The 16,792-nt window shown below is 37.9% G+C and overlaps 3 protein-coding genes across 4 annotated transcripts; all 3 read right to left on the minus strand.

Moving 5' to 3' along the window:
• Positions 1-27: 27 nt before the first annotated feature.
• Positions 28-4,564, minus strand: LOC110751799 (ARID/BRIGHT AND ELM2 DNA-binding domain-containing protein). Of its 2 annotated transcripts, none has more exons than XM_021952317.2 (3): positions 4,298-4,564; positions 2,542-3,788; positions 28-1,418 (listed from the first exon to the last, which is right to left on the minus strand). In XM_021952317.2, exons 2-3 carry the CDS (start codon positions 3,778-3,780, stop codon positions 573-575), a joined length of 2,085 nt encoding a protein of 694 aa, XP_021808009.1. In that variant the 5' UTR covers positions 3,781-3,788; positions 4,298-4,564; the 3' UTR covers positions 28-572. The 2 variants fall into 2 exon arrangements, with proteins under 2 accessions (XP_021808009.1, XP_088105249.1); XM_088249123.1 differs by having other exon boundaries at positions 2,542-3,813.
• Positions 4,565-7,639: 3,075 nt separating this feature from the next.
• Positions 7,640-10,908, minus strand: LOC110751830 (MATE efflux family protein). Its single transcript, XM_021952356.2, has 7 exons — positions 10,355-10,908; positions 9,370-9,995; positions 9,175-9,231; positions 8,771-9,009; positions 8,478-8,596; positions 8,128-8,214; positions 7,640-7,964 (listed from the first exon to the last, which is right to left on the minus strand). Exons 1-7 carry the CDS (start codon positions 10,628-10,630, stop codon positions 7,860-7,862), a joined length of 1,509 nt encoding a protein of 502 aa, XP_021808048.1. The 5' UTR covers positions 10,631-10,908; the 3' UTR covers positions 7,640-7,859.
• A 1,285-nt stretch (positions 10,909-12,193) lies between these two features.
• On the minus strand, positions 12,194-15,197 carry RLK4 (receptor-like protein kinase 4). Its single transcript, XM_021952344.2, has one exon. The coding sequence runs from the start codon at positions 15,008-15,010 to the stop codon at positions 12,329-12,331; it is 2,682 nt and encodes an 893-aa protein (XP_021808036.1). The 5' UTR covers positions 15,011-15,197; the 3' UTR covers positions 12,194-12,328.
• Between the last annotated feature and the right edge of the window lie 1,595 nt (positions 15,198-16,792).

Consider the following 16,792-nt stretch of genomic DNA (forward strand, 5'->3'; position numbering starts at 1 on the left):
GAATGCAGAAACCAAAACAAAAATGACTGAGGTAAAACTCGTTCCTTTAACCAATTTAAAAAACCAACTCATTTGCAATTACAAGTTCTGTGAGGGAGACCACAACCTGACTTCACCGTACCACTGTTCAGGATCTACATCTAACCACTTATCTGTTCCCTATATTCATCCAAAGGGTTCTTTTTCAGTAAGCTTTTGCTGTCAAAAACCTAAATGAAATGTGCAAAAAACAAAACGACTCATATTTGAGATTGGTAATCAAGAATTGACATGAAACTATATCTCATAAGATGAAATCACGAAAACCAGACTTTGAGAGCATCATTGCTGCTTTCAATCGCCACAGCTGCGCTTCCAAGCCCATGTTTGTCACTAAAACCCTTCAAAACCACTTCTGAAAATGACAATCTTTATAACCCAATATTTCTATTTCAAAGACACAGATGATTCTGCCCTGGCACACTAAGAGGATTGTCTATCTTGAACACTCTTTCCAAGCATTCCACAAAATTACTAGGCTTCTCATTCTCCCAAAAACAAAAGTATCTAATTGCAAGCCAGATTTCAGATGGCTATCTGCATTTCGCATGTGGCTTGTGTGGGGATTTTAAAATTGATTTTGATGGCTTGTGTTCTTCATCCCCAAAACCATTAGTTACTGATCCCGACTCTAATCCTTCATCGTCACTATCGATATTGTTTGGAGTAAACCTGTTCTGGTATCCTCTACGGTGCAAGAGAAAGACATTGAAGTAGTAGCTTACCAATTCTCTCCTGCTCTTCTTAGGAAAAGACTTGAATATCTGATCCCAAAAGGTAATCCCAAGAGAAGGAGGATTTGACTTTACAATGTCCTTGAACTTCTTTTCTTCTTCCGGTGTCCAAGAGAGCCCAACTTCCTCGCCCATCTGATTGAATTCCCAATGGTAGAAAGCTGGCCCCAGTTCTCGCTTAACTCTTAACCTTTTCTCAGAAATGTGAAATCGGACACATTCTATAGAACCTGACACTTGGCAGCCGCAAGATTCTTGTCTTCCCTTTCCAATAGGATCCCTCTCAATTAGATATCTGTGCTCTGGTTTTTCCAATGGCCAAAACCTGGACCCCAACCACTTCAATTCACTTTCAGAAGCCTCACCTGTCCATTCTGGTAAATGAGCTTGATAATGTGACCCCAGAGGAATGTGGCTTGGAGGATATCTGTCAAGTACACCGGTGAAATCACTGGTTCCAAGTAACTGATCCTCCATCCCTGCCATGTCAGGACTATAACTGGGCGAGGATGACTCTGAACCGGTTCTTGATTGTGGCATTGTCCCCCCAGAAAGAAGCTTCTTTTCCAACCTTAGCCTCTCTCTAAGATTGTAAGATGAGCTAAAATGGTCATCGTACAAGCTTGGATGCATCCTCTGATTCTTCTACAAGTGGGAACATGATTTAATGTCAAAAAAGCAAACATCTGAACATATTTACATCGTTTATCAGTGTGAACAATATCTTAATATAGTAACCATGACATCAGATAGAAATAAAATAAAACATATATTACACAACCTGTGTACAGGTACATCAATATATTTTTATCTGAAGGTTAAAAACTTGATTTACAGTTTGGAAAATGAAAAGGAGCTACTGACCCGACCCAAAAAAATGCTACATAGCTATAGCGTTACAAAAAATTCACTGTTAACTAGCTGATAACAAATAAGCACCAGTTTAGCATTGCATAGTAGAATACACATCAGGTATTGGCAGCATCTTCACAAAAACAAAAGATACAACTGTTTGTTAAATTGTCTTGCAAGGAGAATAGAGCAATGCGTTCCTGAAAGATTTAATCAGCTAGGGAGATTCAGTTTGAGCGACACCTTTGTAGGGTTTACTTTGTGTAGTACTTTACTGATCTGAACAGTCATATATGCAAAAAATCACCCAAATAAAAAACCATTGAACCATTTAATTAAAGGGTAGTCATTTTGGAAAGACCACATTCATCTATTTATTATCACAACCACATGTCTTAATGGATAACGGTTTGTCTAATTTTTTTCAAGAATCATCTATGAAGGAAGACTTGAAAAATAGATGGTTCGGATCATTGAAATACAAAGCAAAGTGGGCTCCACAAGGTATCCCTCAAATAAGTTAATTTGAGAGATCCCTCAATAGAAGGGGACTCTTCAAACAACATCTTTAAGTTCTATAAACCCACATTTCTGGAAAAATGAAAGAAAATCCCCTTTTATACTCACCAACATACCATAAATCAAACTGATAGAATTCAGTTTGATAAATATGCATGAGATTAATAGAATGATAGCATTCCATATCCAAAAAGAGCAAAAGCTAATAAAGCATATTGGATTCAGTTACAGCAATGAAGGCAATCAAATAAAAGCATGACCAAAATTAAACAGAAAAAGTGTGCATGTGCGCTTGCAGAAAAATACACGTACAGAGCATATCAAAATTTATACACAAGATTACAAAATTTTCCAATTATCTCAATAATTATAGCACACAGGATATGATGTTAAATACCTGCCAGTTAGACTGTTCAGCACTTGAATCAGCATGCTTCTTCACAAAGATGGCTTCTCGAGCCCACAAAACCTGCATCCAGTTCTCCTCATTCCCAAAGGACTTCCACTTCGACCTTTCTGGTAATGAACCAACTGCAGGATCACAAGGATCCTTCGCAATCATTCTAACCCAATTCAGCATTCCATACAATGATTCTTGCTTCCTTTTCCAAAAACAATTTGCTTCTTCATCTGTAGAGGGATCCAAAATCAACGCATCTTCATTGCTAATATCATTGTATTTCTTCCCTCTACGTGATTCCCCCACCTCACTACCACAGGATGACCCTCGCTTCCTTTTACGAGAAGAACTCACTTCACCTGGAGAGGGATCCAAAATAATCACATCTTCATCACAATCATTGTATTTCTTCCCTCTACCAGATTCCCCCACCTCACTTACCTCACCATTGTCACACACTTTCCCGACATCCTCCATGCTGTTCGTCAAATCCAAATTCTTATTCATTAAATTAACCGTACATTTCATGGCACCACCTGACAAAGGCACATCACCATTGCAAAACTTTCCAGCATCCTTCCTCGAATCCAAGTCCAAGAACGCTTCACTAACAACACTTTTCTTGGGCCTATCTGACTCTGCTATCTCATTTCCCACCTCATTACTGTCCTTAAAATTCTTAGGTGACAATTCAGCATGCGGGTAACCCCCATCTTCCACCTTTTGATCGGAAATCTCCGGAAAAACCTTTGTAAGCTTATCCTCCAAGTCCATGAACTGCCCAGTCAAATCGAGGCCACTAATATCCACACTCCATTCCAAGTCCTTGTTTTCTATAACCCTCTCGAGTAAATGCAAATACTTGACATAAACCAACTTCACAGCCCAGCCAAGACCCCAACCCAAGCCACACTCTTTAGCCACTGAATCCCATACACTGATTTTCGAAATGGTATCGAACCCACCCCGCTTTCTCACAACCCAAAACAGCTTAAGCAAATCCACACGCTGCCCATTACCGATCATTGGAGGCAAAGGCCGAAGCAAGCCCTGGGCAGAGATCTCTTTCAGAAAAACCCCGAGTAACTGATCGAACCAGCATCGGAGCTTATCGGGCACGTCTAAAACGCAGCGTTCTGGAGCTTCCGAAGGTGGTTCAAGATCGACCGAGAAGCCGTCCGTCTCGTTCTTTTTCGGGGTTTTGGCGCAATCTAAAGCGGACCCATCAGCTACCATCGACCACCCTGCCATGGATTTCGAATTCAAACCCTAAAAGCAATTCGTTGGTGTTGTTTTTTTTCCAAAAACAAAACAAACCCAAAACCACACACAGAGAGGCAATAGAAAAAGACTTCAAAAATAAAAACAAAACGAATGATTTTGATAATATATATATACATGAAAACAGTGACAATTAAGCATCTGGGTCGTTCATGGAATATGGAATTTTGGCGGGAAAATAGATCTATCTAGGGCTTAAAAGGCAAAGTACAGAGAGTTTCGGAGTTTGGACCCCCCATGAAAATCTCAAATTGTTTTTTCAGTCCCGCGCTTTCCCCTCCCTCTTTTATTGCAGTCATTGATGATTGGGTGTGTGCTTGTGTGTGTGTGAGAGAAAGAGACGGCATAAAAATTTCCATGTTTTTGAACAGAAGAAAAAACAGAAAGACCCACACAAAAAAACCACAATTTAGGCCAACCTAATAATTTAGGTCCTCACAAATGGAGAGAAAGAGTAAAAGAGAAACCATACCAGTACTGCTCTTGTATTTTTTTGTGGGGGTTTTTGCATTTTGATTTTGATGACAGCTGACCCTTTGGTGGGTGGTGGTGTCCTCTTTGAGTCTTTGATTCTTGACCCTTGGGCTTTGGCCTCTCTCTCTTTCTCTAGCTCTCTTTTCTCTCTCTCTCTCTCTCTCTTTATATTTCCACCCAAACCCAACTCTTTCTTTTATTTTATTTTGGGTGAGGTGTGAGAGGGGGAGAGACTTTTTGATGGAAAATAATATGATTTTGAAAAGCTAATAGGGTTTTTGAGAGGAAGGGCCACAGTCTCTTTATTTATAGCTGCCATCATCAACTAACCTTGGTTAATTATTTACTAGGTGGTTGAGTTATAGATGTTATGGGTTGAGGTGATTTTTTTTTTTTGGTCTGAATGGTTGAGGTGATTGTAGTGGAGAAAAGTCTCTTTTTTTTTTGAGAAGGGAAATATTAAATTTATTCATTAGGAATGTCCTTGGAATAATAACCATTATCTCTATTTTCAAGATCCATATCAAATTAAAATTTTCTTTTGCACAAGGTAAGTGTTCTACCACTTGAGAACCTAAGAATACATTGAACGATTTTCAAAACAATTATACTTCAATTTTTTTTTTCTTTCTAAGTTTCAAGTTCAAATCTTCCTACTTAATTTTTTTTTTTTTAAAGAAAAAAGAGAACGACAAACAAAGCTAAGCATGAGTTTGATTTCAAAAAAGTTGTGCATGATAAAGACAATATTATGAAAGAAATAGGAGAATTGGCATCTTTGAGTTATTAGTTAAGGTTAAAGTCAAAGTTTTGCCATAGTAATTAAGTAGTTTAAAACGCGAGAGGCTTGTAACTCAAGCGATTATTAGGCTTGTAACTCAAGCAGTTATGAGGCTTCACCCATGTACATGAGGTCTTGTGTTTGATTCTCCTTCGTGATATTGATCGTATTTAAAAAAATAAACCTAAAACAATTTATTTCAATTTAATAATCATTGGCCAATTGGATACATGTAATCCAATAAAATTCAACAAGGATTACATTATTTATCCAAGATGGAAATAAATCCTCTTGCTAAGGATTACCACATTAATAAGGCATTACCACCTTATGTGGCAAGTAATCCTCCTATAATAGAAGACTTCCTTTACATGGATTCTTATCTATTTGAGATTGTTTACCTAAATTGGGAATTTCAACAACTTTATAAAATCTGTCATACAATGCATAATGCCCTTACCTAAAATTGTTTATGATTATATTAGAGAGAATTGAACTTTGGATTTATCCTAATCCTTAGGCATGACAATTTTCTCTGATCCTTAGTAGCCTCGGGGCGTCGCCACATTTCCTACCCCGTTACACGTTTAAGCATAATGCCCTTACCTAAAATTGTTTATGGTTATATTAGAGAGAATTGAACTTTGGATTTATCCTAATCCTTCGGCATGACAATTTTCTTTGATCCTTAGTAGCCTTGGGGCGTCGCCACACTTCCTACCCCGTTACACGTTTAAGCATTTTAGTTTGTGTTTGTACTTCTGTTTTAGTAGTGTAATTGTAATGATTATATGTTGCATTTTATATGTGTTTTTTTTAGTTGAGGTACTTCTTTTTCGTTGGGAAAAGAAAAACTACAAAGAAAACCCACACGAGCAATCGACATTTTATGTGTTATTGCACTTTACATGTATTAAATTGCTTACTAAGAAAAATACTATAAATGAAATAGTTATTGGAGCCTTGTAGGGGGATCGAGATGGTAATGGCGAATTCGGCCTCTACCCGCCTTGCTGCAGTTCCAATTGATCATGACCTAATGCCTCACTCAATTTCTGCACCTTCACTGATTTCATCGGATGAAGAATCAAATATCACAAAATCATTAAATCGAGAATCAGGGCTGGGTATGGCAATGCCATCCCCATCCCCTCCCATATCCCCGATAAAAAAAAATTTGAGGAATCCCCGTCCCCGTCGGGGGGCTACCTCCCAAACTCGCACCAAATCCCCAGTTTTTATTAAGAAAAATATTTATCCTACATTATAAAAATTTAATTTCATGTTAAATTATCATTTAACTCAATTACAATAAATTGAATTATACAATTCAACTCAACAACTCAAAATAATCTCAATTCAATTTGACAAAACTAAATAAATATTATATTACATCATCATCGTACATGGCTATATTATATTATATTTAATTAAAAATAAATATATAACTTATTGGATCGAGTATGGGGATGGGGATAACAATCCCTTCCCGGCCCGTCCCCAACAGGGAATTTTTAAAATTCGGGGATCCATGTGCCCTCTCTCAAAATCTTCCCCATTAGGGTCAGGGAACAGGCCCAACGAGGATTTTTGTCATCCCTAGAGAATCTCTTATATATGATTTGATTTAATTCAAAATGCGATCATTATCTTGATATATGAAATCAAGGCAATTAGAATATTTATAAGATTGATTTTATCTCAAAATTTGATAATTAAGATGATTAGAGATAATTATGTATCTTAAGGAGAAAGTGGAATACTTACTAAAGAGAATTTTATTGAAAGAAAATTGAATACCTCCAAACTTTATAAAAGTCATTAAAAATTTGAATTGGATACACCCCTTAGTTTGCACTTTGGGTCCTTGGTCCAAATCTAAGGGATGAGAGATTGATGTGTTCTTCTTATTCCTTTTGTAATGGCTCCATAGTCAAGTTTACTTTGTAGTGTTTTCTATCCCAAACTAATTTTACGTTTACAAGGCCAAGTTCGGTGGCTAGGTTTGGACCAGATTGGATAGTTAGATTTAAGGTATGTTGAAGTAAGAAATGGAAGTCAACCTTGAAATTGTGTTCAGGTTGAAAGTAGGAGATGAATTAGTTATGAAAAACGTTAAAAACCTCACAAAAATGATAAAATATCAACAACTTATAACATATCCATTTTAATCCCCACAAAATGAAAATTCCTACCTTCATTTCTTCAACATATCTTAAATTCAATCGTAGGTACCAAGCATTGTTTGTAAATTTGGATGTGCTTGGGGGAAAAAAATTAGAGAACGTGATAAGGATGAGGAAATTTATGTTTTTAATATTTTGATTTAGTTTCTGTTAATTATATTATACATTAGATTTTATATTTTATATTTTATATTTGTTAATGGGCGGGGATGGGAATAGAAGATGGACCTGGTGGTACGAACATGGATGACGAGGGCACCCGATCCCGCTCCATTATATTTATATCGACTCTTCCTTTCTGTGTTTTCTTTTATTTTCATTTGAAAGTAATCCAATAAGCAGGAAAAAAAAAATTTGAATGCTGCTAGCTAGACTTTTCTGTGATTGTATAATGAATAAAAATACCTACTAATAGGGTGTTAGTTGAATTGTCTCAGGTCTTTGGTGTACTCCCAAGGAGTCTTGAGTTCAAACCCCTACAATACCGTGTGTGTGAGGGTTTCCCATGCCTTTTTAACTTTGGCAAAAAAAAAAAAAACCTATTTATAACAAACATTTACAGTCAAAGGAAAAAAAAAAGTTGATCCTGTATTCTATATAGTTTGAGTTTGACATCCATTTTCTTGCCCACTCCATTTTCTAGGATCAACTAGTTCTTGTCCAGTCCATTGTCGCATTCTTTTTAAGGCTTGTTCTACCTGCAATTTCAATTTGGATCAATTGTTAAACTTACCACAAAAATAGATTATATTGGCTAATCATAAGATTAATTCCTAATGACAAGGTAAGCTCATTGAGAAATTATAATTAAAGTTGATGGGGAAAGAAAAAACACTAGAACCATATATATATATAATTTACCTCTTTGTTCCAGTTGGTCTTATAAACTATGCACAAGAGGATGATTGTCTGCAGTAATGTCCCAAATATCATGCCAATCCAAATTCCCTAAAATAACAATGCTCGTTATCGAGAAAATAAAAATGCTTGTTAGCATGTTAATCATTAGTTCAAAAGGGTGTGAGCTATAAATTACTTAAATATATTGCAAATTTCGTAGCTAATTAAAATGAAAGGGATGAATGAAGATGTATTTTCTTCAAATATGTTCTTCCTTAATTTCTTGTTTACTATTACAATTAAAATATATTAGTTGCAACCCTTTTGTTTAAGAAATGGTGCATGAGGACCAATGAGAAATGATAGTTTACCTCCACTCTCAAACTTGTTTTGTAACCAAGAAGAAACCCAAGAGGTAGGCCAATGACATAATAACAAAACAAATTTATGTAAGCCACCAAAGCTTGCCACCCTCCTCCAACAGCAACGCCTGTGGAAAAAAAAATTGCATTTTTTACCTCAAGTTTTTCCAAGATTGGTACTATTTGGATGCATAAGTAAAGGAATTATTGATTGAACATTTGGACATGATTATATGTAATCACGAATCAGTGATCATAACTCGTTGTTCAATGTTAGACCGTCTGATAAGAGAATACTTTACCTGATATAACAGGCTGAACGCTATTAAGCAACATTGTAACACTGAGAAGGAATGCTAAACGAGAAACAGCTTGTTGCATCTCTTTGCTGTCAGTGAAGATGATAGCAAAATGATCCTTGGCTGCCAGGATAACCACTGCGAAAAATAGCCCGATGAGGAGAGACTCGAGGATGATGATAATGACTGAGTATTTTGCAGCTCTAGGATGTGCTGATCCGAGCTCATTGGAGACTCGAACGCTGCTAGGAAGTAAATTGAATGAAATCATTGCATAAACTGATCGCACGACAATTGACGAGTTATTTACCGTTTAAGCCAAAGTATTTAATGTAAGAATAAGTACACATCAACTATCACATCACCTGGTCGGCTAATGCGGTATAAACAACATGAAAGTTCCTTACCTTATGGCTGCATTGATCCCAATAAACAGCATGCCTTCCCACCCATTCACATTCATGCTGAAACAGAAAATCAAACACAAATCAAATTGAAAGTTTGATTCATCGCTTCATTGGCATACTCTAGTAAGCTTGAGGTTCACAAGAATTGAAAGGAAGACAGGGAAAAGATTGTTTACTGTTTAGATATGAGCTCACCATATAGAAAGGGAGCCAACTGCAATAACAGGGTTATCAAGGTGTCCAGTGAGAACAATTATGGTCATGAAATACCAAATTTCTAGGCAAAGCATAACAGCTGAAGCAATGGAGAGTTTTGCAAAGGACCATAGTTCCTTGAAGGCCAACCATGACAAGCCCTTCCAGCCATCATTGCACCAATAAACTATATAAACCACCTGAGCTATTGCCATCCCCCAGGCTGAGATATCATAGGCGACAGCAGCACCGCTCGTTCCCCACCCGAAAACTTTAATGAAGAGATAGAGAATTCCTATGTGTATTATAAGAGCTGCAAAGCCAATCCATGCCAGAACCTGAACCCTGCTCTGTGCCTGCAAGAACTTCTGAGTTGGAAAATTGATGGCAAGGGAAAACATTTGAGGGATGGTCTGGATAGAGAATTTTCCAGCTAGATCTGCAATGTCATCTTCTTGGCCAAGCAGCTTTAGGACCGGCGCAGAGTATACGTAAAGCGGTAGCAACACGAAGCAGGTGGCGAATAGAATTAGCCACGAGCGCTGCATGTAAACTCCTAGCATGTCTACTTGTCCAGCACCAAATGCTTGCCCACAGAGAGTTTCAAGTGCACTTGCCATACCAAGCTGCAAATTCATCCAACATTAATTGATTGCTTAGTTTGTTTTAAGTTTTAGCCACTGAAATCAAATAGAATGGCTCACAAAAAAGACCAAATAGATATACTTCTACACACAAATAAGCATTCAATTGTCTGTCACTAACAGTTTTCTTCAAACCATGCTAATGGCCCCTAGAGAAACCCTAAAATTCTAACTCCCTATTCCAGAGGGGATAGTTTAGCTAACACAATTAAGTGAGACAGACTTATTGAAACAAGTTTATGAAATTTAAAATGATACCTTGTTGCAAAATTAAACGAAGATTGTATTTAGAAACATGAGCATGAGGAGAAGTTTGTAACATTGAAACAGGAGGAGCTAACCAGGAAGCCGAAGGAGAAATTTGCAATGACAGAGAGAGAAATTGCAACAGCAGAGAGCTCCACATTTCCAATATGCCCAACAAAGATGTTTGTGAAGGAATTAATACCATAGTTGCACAAAATATTGAAGGCAATTGGCCCTGCAATTGTCCAAAGCTTTGTGGTCTCCAAATAACATATAACCTTGGCGTCGGCAAAGCTGCGTATGGGCGGATATTCCCCATCACTGGAGCCAATGAATGCAGGAGGTGCATGGTGGAGGTCTGCAGTTTCCATGGCTGAGACTCCATCATCAATCGTTAATGTTGGACTTTGTAGCTCTGCTGGTTGCTCAGGTAAAAATCCAGCAGAGGCCTTGGCCTTAGCTGCATCATTTTCTTGAAGGGTACCTATTTTTACGAACTTTTATTGAACCCTTTAAAGCCTTTTGACCTTCTGAAGCTTGAGAACAAAGAAACCTGAGGAGATTTTGATCATCTGTTTCTCTGGGTTTCTTTTGTGTTTTATTTAATTAATTTTTTTTTTCTGCGTTAGTAAGAATTTGGGTCTTTGAATGTTTGCTGCTGGCTATAATTTAGGTAGACCGTAGAAAGAAATCAACCTGACAGAAAAAAAGATGACCAAGTCTTAGTTTGTCGGATAGCAAGTGTTCAGTTTTCAGTTATTTCTATGCAGGATTCTAGTTATATTTGCCTTCAATTTGGTACAATTCACAAGTCAACATGTTATATGTTTACTAGCCTCTCTCCACGCGCTTCTGCGCTTGCGAGAGGCTTTTTTTTTTTTTTTTTTATAAATTTAAATTTTATTTTAGAATTAAAAAAGATAATGGGTAGTTGTTTTCCATAAAAATAGGATCCATTGTCCGATTTTTCTTTTAATTTTAATTTTTTTAAATATGAAAAAGTGTGAATTTACCATATTATCCTCGTTTAATTAATAATTCAAATTCTTAATATTTGCATTAACCAAGGGTATTTTCTGGTATTTTGAATGTTTCACCAATCTCTGCCTTTTGCTTTATATATATAGATATTTATGATACACAAAATATCATATTCATATGTTTCATTTTTATATTCTCGTCCACCTGACATTGCCATTTTTTTTTTGGGGTTTTTTTTGTGTGTGTAGTTTTTCCCTATAAAAGGAAAAAACAATTGTAGGTATGAAACTTTGAAATCAGGTGGGACTTGATTAATAGTTGGATCGCCACAGTAAATTTAGGTAGCAAGAATTGTCTCTTGTTTTTGTCTTTGCTTTTTTTATAAAAAAATAAAAAATGCATTGTTCCTTTACTTATTCGAGGAAAAAAAAGGGATAGAAAGTGACAACAACTCTCATTTTTAAACAATACCAATCTCAAATTACCAAAATAATATCTAGATGGAATGACAAAGATTTCTAAAAAGAATCCATATATCCCAGCAAGAAAAATAACTATTGCTTAGCACACAGAGTCGGTGAAAAAAAATCGTCTTTCATGACTTTTTTTTCTTTTTCTCTGTGCATCTATAAAGTTTTTTTTGTAAAAGAATCCCATGACCTTTGCAAAAAGGCATGATCATTTGCAAAAAGGCGAACCAAAAAAGATGGGGAATATCTCACTGTAAATACCTAAAGGCTAAATGTCAAAACTGTAATCATGAAATGTGATCCCAAACCCCACAATCATAATCGGACCTGTCTCTCACTTCAACCTACTGATGAAATTCTGATTGTACATAGCTAAGTATATTCTCACCACAAAGAAAGTACATAGATCAGCAAAGAGTAACTAGTTTTCCAGTTGAAAAAGAAAAGGTATAAATTGGGATTTCAAATCTTGTAAAGATGTAATTTCACAGAGGCAAAACTTTCCACTAGCTGCAACATTATATACATCATCATACTCTACAAAAGATCTCTTTGCAGTTTTCTTTACATGAAAAGAAAAAAAAAAAACCTGTTGTGAAGAATGTGGCTTGGAATTTATTAGCCTTGGTCAGTAAATGCCACTGAACTTCTCTGGTTATCGTGCTCAATCTCATTCACTAGGGAGGAGCCATTACCAAGGGACGATTCTGAACCACAACTAGATAATCTCGTGTTATAACCGGAGAAGTCGCTGCCATTAGACAACCCAATTCCAGAATCAGCCTTTATCCCACAAAAAGACTCCCCTGAAACCAGTGCTTGCAACAATTTGGGAGCTGGAGGAACAGTCACTTCCACCACCCCTTCCAACATCTTTACTACCATCCCCATTGTAGGCCTCATTGCCTCAGAATCCTGTATACACCACACTGCCACCAATGCAACACGCTCTGCCTGCTCAATACTATATGTGCAGCCGAGTCTATCATCAAGTACTGCCCTCACATTGCCCTCAATTATCTGCTGTGCTGCCCAGGGAGGAAAGAACCAACTGTCGGTTTTTTCACCTCCACCCTCTCTGCCACCTTCAGATCGGCGTGCCTCCACATTTCTGCGCCCCCCAAGTAATTCTATCAATGTCATTCCGTAGCTGTAAACATCGGCTTTTGTGGTGATTGCCACACCAGATATCCACTCTGGCGCCACATAGCCCCAGGTACCCCTCATTGTGGCTAATACCCGACTAAAGTCCCGGCCAAGTAGTTTTGCTAACCCAAAATCTGACACCTTCGCGTTGTAATCACTATCAAGCAAAATGTTTTCTGGTTTGATATCACAATGGAGTATGCAATCTCTACACGCCTCATGTAAATATGCAATGCCTCTTGCCATACCAACTGCTAGCCGAAACCTAACATCCCAACTCAAATTTGGACCTTCTCGACGTAGATACACACTAAGAGCACCGTTCGGCATGTATTCATAAACTAAAAGTCTATGAGAATTTTCTGAGCAGAAGCCTCTAAGTCTCACAAGATTGACATGTTGAATGTTCCCAATGGTGCAAACTTCGGCTTGGAATTCTTTCTCTCCACCACCTGGCCTGTCCAAGCGTTTCACAGCAACAACAGTAGAATCTGATAACTCCCCATGGAAAACTGCTCCAAAGCCACCATGCCCAAGTTTGTCCGAAAAACCCCGTGTTGCAGTGTGAAGTTCTTTATAAGAAAACACCTTCAAATTAGAGGCCTGCTGAAGTTGAACAACCCCTTCTTTTATTTCCTTCTTCTTCTTCTCTCTTCTCCAAATCAAAACCATCACCAGCACCACCACAAACCCCAAACCCGCAACCGACCCAACAATGCTAGCACTCAAAACTACAGGACTCAACTGCTTCTTGATCTCAACCTTCAAATTTTTCTGTACCCTTAAATAGAAGACCTCACCGACTGCACCATCAGAGCTCAAATTCTTCAAATTCGAGAGAGACCCATAATAAACTTTACACACGGTACTATTGCCATCGTAGTTGACCCCTATGCAAGAGCAAATTTCCAAGCATGTGCTTTGGCAATCATCCAAAGTAGTTCTATACGACTTAAAGTAAGAACCTTCATAGCTCACAACACCAACTTTGTCAAACCCATCACCCCTCTCATGACAAGATTCACCATCTTTAGCCATCCAGCGGCAGCCACCAGAGTAGTCCCCATAGTTCCAACTAGGCTCATCCACAGGATTAAAACCAGCGAGGCATTCACAGGGCCTAAGTGCTTCACCACTGCAAACCCCAAAAGCCCCACACAGGCCAAACACTCTGCACTTGTTCTCAGGCTGAGACCAGAACATGTTCCAGGTCTGGGTTGCCCAAGTGAACTGCTGGAGCTGACCCGAAACGTCCATCTGGAACCGGGTCAGCGGCGGGTCCAACCCGTTATCCAACGGCTCCTCGGTGAACCCGAACGACGCCGTTGGCTTAAACGGGTCGATAAAATGGAACTTATAGATATAAGGCACCAACATCTCAGGCACATTTATGAACCCATTACCGGTCCAATTCCCAGTTCGCCAGTAAACTACAGTGCCATTGAAAAGCAGCTCAAACTCACCGTAGTTCGGTGGTCTCAGCCGCAGAGAATACGAACCCGGCGAGGGGTCTCTGTAGCTTCGCCAACTCGTCAACACTCGCTCGCTCGTCAAGTTCATGCCGGGAAGCCACGTATCAGTCGGGTAATCGAAGCTCTGCCACGCGACCGTGCCTCCTTGGGTGAGCAAAACCAGATTGCCACTGTCCAAAAGCTGAACGTCAACACCAATCTCCGTGTTCGTGCTCGACCACACGATCGAATTACCCGGGTCCTTGACCACAAGTCGACCCGACCCGGAGATTTCTAAGCTCGAGAACGTGAGATTCTTGATGGGTCTCTCTCGGTTTGCGACCCAGACGCAGGTCGGGACTGGAATCGAAGCGTACCGAATGCCCAAGTACCAGTTGGATTTATCGCCATTGGGGGAGAAGAAGCTGAGAGCGAAGGTCTTGTTCGCGCTCGAGAGAGTCGAGTTCCCAAAGACCACAACTTTGCTTTTGCTCAGTATTGGGTACTGAAGCGATGTGAGTAAGGAAGACTTTGTGAGCGAGTATGGAGTGGGATTTGAAGCAATGGGAAAGTTGGAAACTTGGGGCGTGTTAAAGAACTGGGTTTCGTTTTCGGCTGAAAATTCTTCAATTGTGGTTATCAGAAGAAGGGTTTGAAGCAGAAGAAGAAGAAGACGAGAAATGGGCAACATGGTAGAGGCCATGGAGGGTAGTGGTGGTGGTGGCGGTGGGCCGATTTCATGGAGGAATCAGAAGAACAAGAGAGAGAAAATACGGTGGTGGTGCGATTTCGGTGGGGAAAAGAAGGAGAAAATATGGAAATAGAATTTAAAAATGGAAAGAAAATAATTAAATAAATTAAGAAAAAGGGGGAATTTGCCTTTTTGGTACAACGGGAGAGAGGGGACCAAGAAGTGGGACTGTGGAGGCAACATAGGAAAGTTCAACGCGTCCAAACGTGATTGCCTAAAAAATATTCTATTTTCCATTTTTATTATTTTTATTATTTTTATTTTTATTTGGTAATAAAATTGGAATCAACCAAGACAAAAAGGTGTCATTGTCATTGACAAATCTTGCTCCTGTCGTTCTCCATGTGCTGCGCATGGTCATCATAATCTTTGAATATCTAAATTTTATTTTAGTTTTCTTTCTTTTAATTTGTAATTTTAAAAGCCAAAAGAGTCAAGCTTTTTAGTATCTATCACACTAAAAATGTTTTTTTTATTCGAAGGTTTTAAGACTTAGGTGGTCCGGACATCATTGGATTTTATCATAAAAAACAGTTCGGGGACTCATGTCGTTTAGTATCAAGGGTTGAATGTTGCTTCAATGATTTTTGAAGGATAATGCTTGGCTTGACTACATAAAATAAGATTCGAATTGGCTCAAATATACATCAAGTTTTTTAGGCCTCGGTGACCACTTCAATAATTCCAATCATATATTTTAAACAAATTAGTTTAGGTGAGTAGGTGTGTCTTTTTCAAACATGTCGTTGGATCGTAAAGTACTCGCTGATAACTTAGATTGTTGGCTAGCTAGCTAGCTAGGACGAAGAACAGTATGAAATCATCCTGTGGATTTGAATTGTTGAAAATCTAATAATAATGAAGTTAAATTCAAGCAACTTTTATAATTGATTTCAACATGTTTGAGAGCTTTTTTTTTTTATATGTCACTTTAGAAATTCCTAGTTCCAGGTAAAATTGGCCTCACTGCATGTATATATGGAAGGAAGTGCCAAACAAATCACATGCATTACAAATAGGTTAACAAGGCAGCTACAAATGGTGGGTGACATGACACTTTCATGGCTGTGATTAGAGTTCTGCATAATGGATCTTATTACTAGTGGTTGCTCAATCCAAGTCATGGTGGACCTCAAGAGTGGACAGGTGTAGTTATGTCATGAACAAGATGCTAACTCTAAATAGGAAAGATGATGGGTAGTTAAATTCATGTGGTCTTTTTTTATTATAAAAATAATTCATGTGGTTTTTTCAAATCTTATAAATATTATGATATAAATTTTTTAAAATTATAAGTGAAAAATCTTGATTATAGAAATCCATAAATAAAATCCTACGAGTCATTATATTCTGCTTAAATCCACTAGATTTTTTATATCCTTAAATAGTCTTTTAAAATCCCAATTGAATACACCCCCTAGGAGGTTGAGGAACTATGTTTAAGAATTTCATAGAATGTAGTTCGTAGGAACACATAGAATATAATATTCTTATTTCTATAAACATCATCATAATTTTATTTTTAAGGGGTTGAATAGTAGTACTGGCAATCTCTATAAATATAGGGTAAAACTTACCAATCTCTATAAATATAGGGTAAAACTTACGAAATTCAATAATAATAAAATAATTTATTTTCTATTAAGGACGAGAATTACCGACTAGCCCTTAATTTAGTGGTATTGATTTTCTCAATATTAAAAAAGGTTCAAATTCGAGCCACTGTCCATCGTC

The sequence above is a fragment of the Prunus avium genome, chromosome 2, assembly GCF_965620075.1.
Source record: "Prunus avium chromosome 2, drPruAviu1.hap1.1, whole genome shotgun sequence".
Lineage (NCBI taxonomy): Eukaryota > Viridiplantae > Streptophyta > Magnoliopsida > Rosales > Rosaceae > Prunus > Prunus avium.